General features: G+C 49.4%; 1 protein-coding gene across 1 annotated transcript; it reads right to left on the reverse strand.

Annotated features, from left to right (window-relative positions):
• Positions 1-3,383: 3,383 nt before the first annotated feature.
• MID1IP1 (MID1 interacting protein 1) lies at positions 3,384-3,875 on the reverse strand. The gene has a single exon (XM_075727755.1). The coding sequence runs from the start codon at positions 3,873-3,875 to the stop codon at positions 3,384-3,386; it is 492 nt and encodes a 163-aa protein (XP_075583870.1).
• Positions 3,876-4,146: the final 271 nt, after the last annotated feature.

Genomic DNA, 4,146 nt, shown 5'->3' on the forward strand with positions numbered 1-4,146 from the left:
ATGTACATATATATACATGCCTTGAGAGAAAAGCTTGGCTTACCCCCGGCCCCAATTTGCTCTCCTGTTCTTTTGTATACACAAAAATAAGAGTTGACTCATAAAGGCACGAACTGGGCACTTTAGATATTAACTAATGCATCCCATGAGCAATGTCCTTGAGGCTCCTTGGCTGTAACATACCTTCTGCTGTAATCAATTTGTAAGTGCAAACTGTTCTGAATCTCATTATTTATTACTCTTCTAATGTCTGCCTTGCTGTATACTGGGTCTATTTCATTTAAGGCAGCTAAAAATGACAACCGCTTCTCACAGTGCACGTGTATGTTCTCCTGGTTTGTGCACAGTTACGGTAGTTTGGCAAGTTGTCGTTTTGTTCACACGTGGCTTGGAGATAAAGCCACTTATCAAAATATTTGAAATCATAAAGATGCTTTTATGTTAGACTGATGTAATTTGTCATCGTCACTTGTAAGTATCAGAATCACTTTACCGGAGCGGACTAAAGGTTTGCTGAACTCGGTATCCAATCAGGAGCACTTAAAACGATCCAGTCCTTCAGAAGAAAACGTAACTCCTAATAATAAACCTAATTGTATTATACAGTGGAAATTTTTCCCAATTCAGCATCTAACATACCAAATCTGCGCGTTAAGACTCTGCAATCTCATCTCTGCCTACTGCAGTGTCAGGAGCTAGCATTTACATAATTGCCTGATCACCCCACCTTTTGGGTCGTTTTCCACAGCAGCCAAGAGCAAAGTCCCATCCCTCGTCCTTTGCCTGAGAAATACATCCCTGGTTTTATCTGTTGTTCTTTTTCCCCACTGCGTCACGAGATCGCTTTCTTGATCCCAAGAGCCTCGATCCTCTCCCATGACCTTGAAAAAGGGGAATTCTAAAGCAGCTCCCAGGTGGGAAGTGGCAGTGTTTCTTCCTCTGGTGCAAGTCTCAGCAGTTTTTGCTGCAGCTGAACTGGGATTACGCGGGCTGCTGCCAGCCACGCGGCCGGGCCCCACATGGGAGCCATGTGCAGTTCAGACACTGCGGGATAGTCACTTGGGCAATGCAAACCCTCCGAGTCGCTGTATCACCCTACCTCCTCTGTTACATGTAAGGAAATGCCACCTTTGCTGCCAAATAGCTCTCATTTTTAGCTGCTCTTTCACCAAAACTTTCCTCTCGTCTTTTTTTAGGATGCAAAGGGAAACGGACGTAATATTCACGGTGGTATCGCACTAATGTAATACGATTTTCCTGATGTTACTCATAGTCTAAATCAGCACTGCATTGCCTCTTGCGCAACATTTAAACAGTACTGCCTGAATCTGTGGCAGGGGAAGTTACCGGGAGTTCAAAAGGAGCGCTGTTGAAACTGCGCTAGCTGCTTTTGTCTGAGGTTTTACCAGCGCTCCCGAGCAGAGGTTGCAATGCGGTTTTCAGCCGGCTGAGCACAAGGCAGAAAGGAGCCACGCAGCAGAACAGGTTCTCCCTCGCCCTCGCCTTCAGGAGAACAAAACTTTACCATCTAGCATAAGGCACCACATCTTTTGCATTACATTAACTAGATCTATAGCAAGACTGGCAAGCTGACATGTTAGGAAAGCAGGGTAGTCCCTCTCCTTGTTCCTTATTTTTTTCCTGGCATCTTCCCAAGATGGGAAGGGAAGAGGAGTTAAAAACATTACGAAAAGAAAAAGCATCGCCAAGCTAAAAATCATCCGGCCTTACAAAGTCCTTCTTTACCCTAGAAGGGAAAAGCCTCCTAAAATATGTATCTTTAAACACACATGTAGGCTGATTGTTTTAACTACACAAACATCTGCCAACTGGTACCATGTCTGGAGCGCTCATGCTTTACTACAATGTTCTAACAGTTGGGCTGAAAAACAAATTGCTAGGGAATATCTGAACTTAAGCAAAAATATCCTGAAAGCTGAGAGAAAAGTTCTTCTATTTTTAGAAGAAAAAAACCCCACTAAAACAAGCCCTAAACCTGGTGGCAATAATACAAAGTGAAATACAAATTTCAGTATAAGGAGACATGTACAAACTTGGCATTCCAGTGCTCGAGAAGAAAACTTCATACGTTATGGAAGGACATATGTATTTATTAAATGGTTATCCTCTGTGATATGCACACATTGTATTGTAATCAATTAAGTACACTTTTAATAATAGAACATGATATAGACACCCAATTCCAAGGCACATTACTTCAGCAAATGAAAAAAACGTAATGCAGAGAGAAAGAAACCAGTGCAATTTGGATAACATAACACCAATTAATTCCTGGTATCCAAGGAGGATTACAGAGGAAAGAAAGTAATGCAAGAGATGGGGGAGGCAAGTATCCCAGACCTATTCGGAGGGAGAGAAAAGAGCTCCCCACAGTACATCAAGATACTTCCCGAAAAAAGCAAGAGTCATTCCTAGGCTTTGCTCCAACCTCCATGAATTGCTGCCTGCAAAGTAACCATGACTCCATCTTCTCGGATTTTGTTAAAGGGCCGCTGACCTTCACGCCAGCATTCACACAGAGCAACTGGACTGTCCGGTTGGGAACGGCTTACCAAAACTCAGGCCATGTATGGTGCGGTTAGTACAGTCATTCATCCATTTTAGATATGCCGAGTTACCATCACTACCTAATTGCTCCCTTTGGGGGGCGGGGGGGGGGGGGAAGAAAAAAAGCCACAAAAAAACCCATCTCTTGCACATGCAGAGATTTCCGTGTCTAGTAAGGCAGCTCTGGAAATAACTTAGAACAACAGAATTCCAGACGTTAAAAAAAAAACAAAAATCATTTAATTAAAGAAACATAAATCATACCAAAAAGTTTAAGTTGCTTTTAGTTAATACATTTGCATTTATTTCAGAATATACTCTACATCCGACTAAAAAAAAAAAAAACCAAAAAAAACCACTTTTAAATAAAACTCCAGTACACGTACAACTGTGGGACCCGCTATCCATCCTGCGACGGAGGGATGCTCCGCTGGCTTCCCTCCCGGGTAAAACAGAAGCAACTTCACGCCAGCTTCGTTATGTTCATGGGCTTCTCTTCAGCCTCCCATCCGCCAGCTATGCCGCCGCCACCATCTCATACGCGTACGGGTCCGGCCTCCCTGCCCGGGGAGGCACAGCATCTGCTCGCCCCAGACCGTACAATAAAAAAAACCCAAAAAACAAAAAAACCCACCACAACAGAGGGGGAGGAAAATAATTAATAAACTAGTATCGATTAATTTACATCTCTCTCTCTCTCGCTTGTGCGTTGGTAGAAAACCGGCTGCAGTCCTGGGAGCTCGCAGGGCCGCCTGGGCCCCGGGGCTGAGCCCGCCGCGCCGGGAGCCCCCCCGGCCCCCGCTCCCCCCCGGCGCTCACTGCCCCCAGCTGCTGAAGCCGATCTCCTGCTTGTATCTGTTGGTGAGGACGTTGGCCTTGCGGGTGAGCTTGGAGAGGACCGAGTGGAGTCCGCTGAGGTGGTAGTGGAACTGCTTCTCCAGGTCCTCCTCCCCCTCGCCCTCCTCGGCGGGCCCGCCGCCCAGCTTGTCCTTCTTGCGGGCCGCCTCCTCGCCCGCCGGCGGCTGCACCACGCCCCACTCGATGTCGTTGCGGATGGATTTGAGCAGCATGTAGTGGCTGTACATGTCCCTGCGGGAGAAGAAGGCGCCGGGGTCGCCGGGCGGCAGGGCGGGCTCCCGCTGCGGGCAGACGGCGCCCGCCGCGTCCAGCTCCTCCAGCAGCAGCGGCACGTCGCGCAGCAGGCTGGGCACCATCACCGTCTGGTCCATGTTGTTGACGGCGCCGATGAAGCGGTTCATGGCGTTGAAGAGGGAGTACTTCTGGCTGTACGAGTCGCAGATCTGCATCCTGCCGGCGGGCGAGCTCAGGCGGGGCGCCTCGGACCGCGGGGCTCCTCCGGCGGCGACCTCCTCCTCCTCCTCCTCCTCCTCGCTAGCGGCACCGGCCGCCCTCCGCCGCGGGCTGGGCGGCTGCTGGGGAGCAGGGTCCTGCCGGGAGGCGGTGGCGGCAGGCGCCGGGGTTAAGGGCTGCTCTCCCTCCCTCCCGCCCGCCTTCCCGTCCCGTCCCCTCCCGCCGACGGCCTCTCCTCCTCCCCCACCGCCGCCCCTCCGCTCGGCC

This window comes from Pelecanus crispus, chromosome 1, assembly GCF_030463565.1.
Source record: "Pelecanus crispus isolate bPelCri1 chromosome 1, bPelCri1.pri, whole genome shotgun sequence".
Lineage (NCBI taxonomy): Eukaryota > Metazoa > Chordata > Aves > Pelecaniformes > Pelecanidae > Pelecanus > Pelecanus crispus.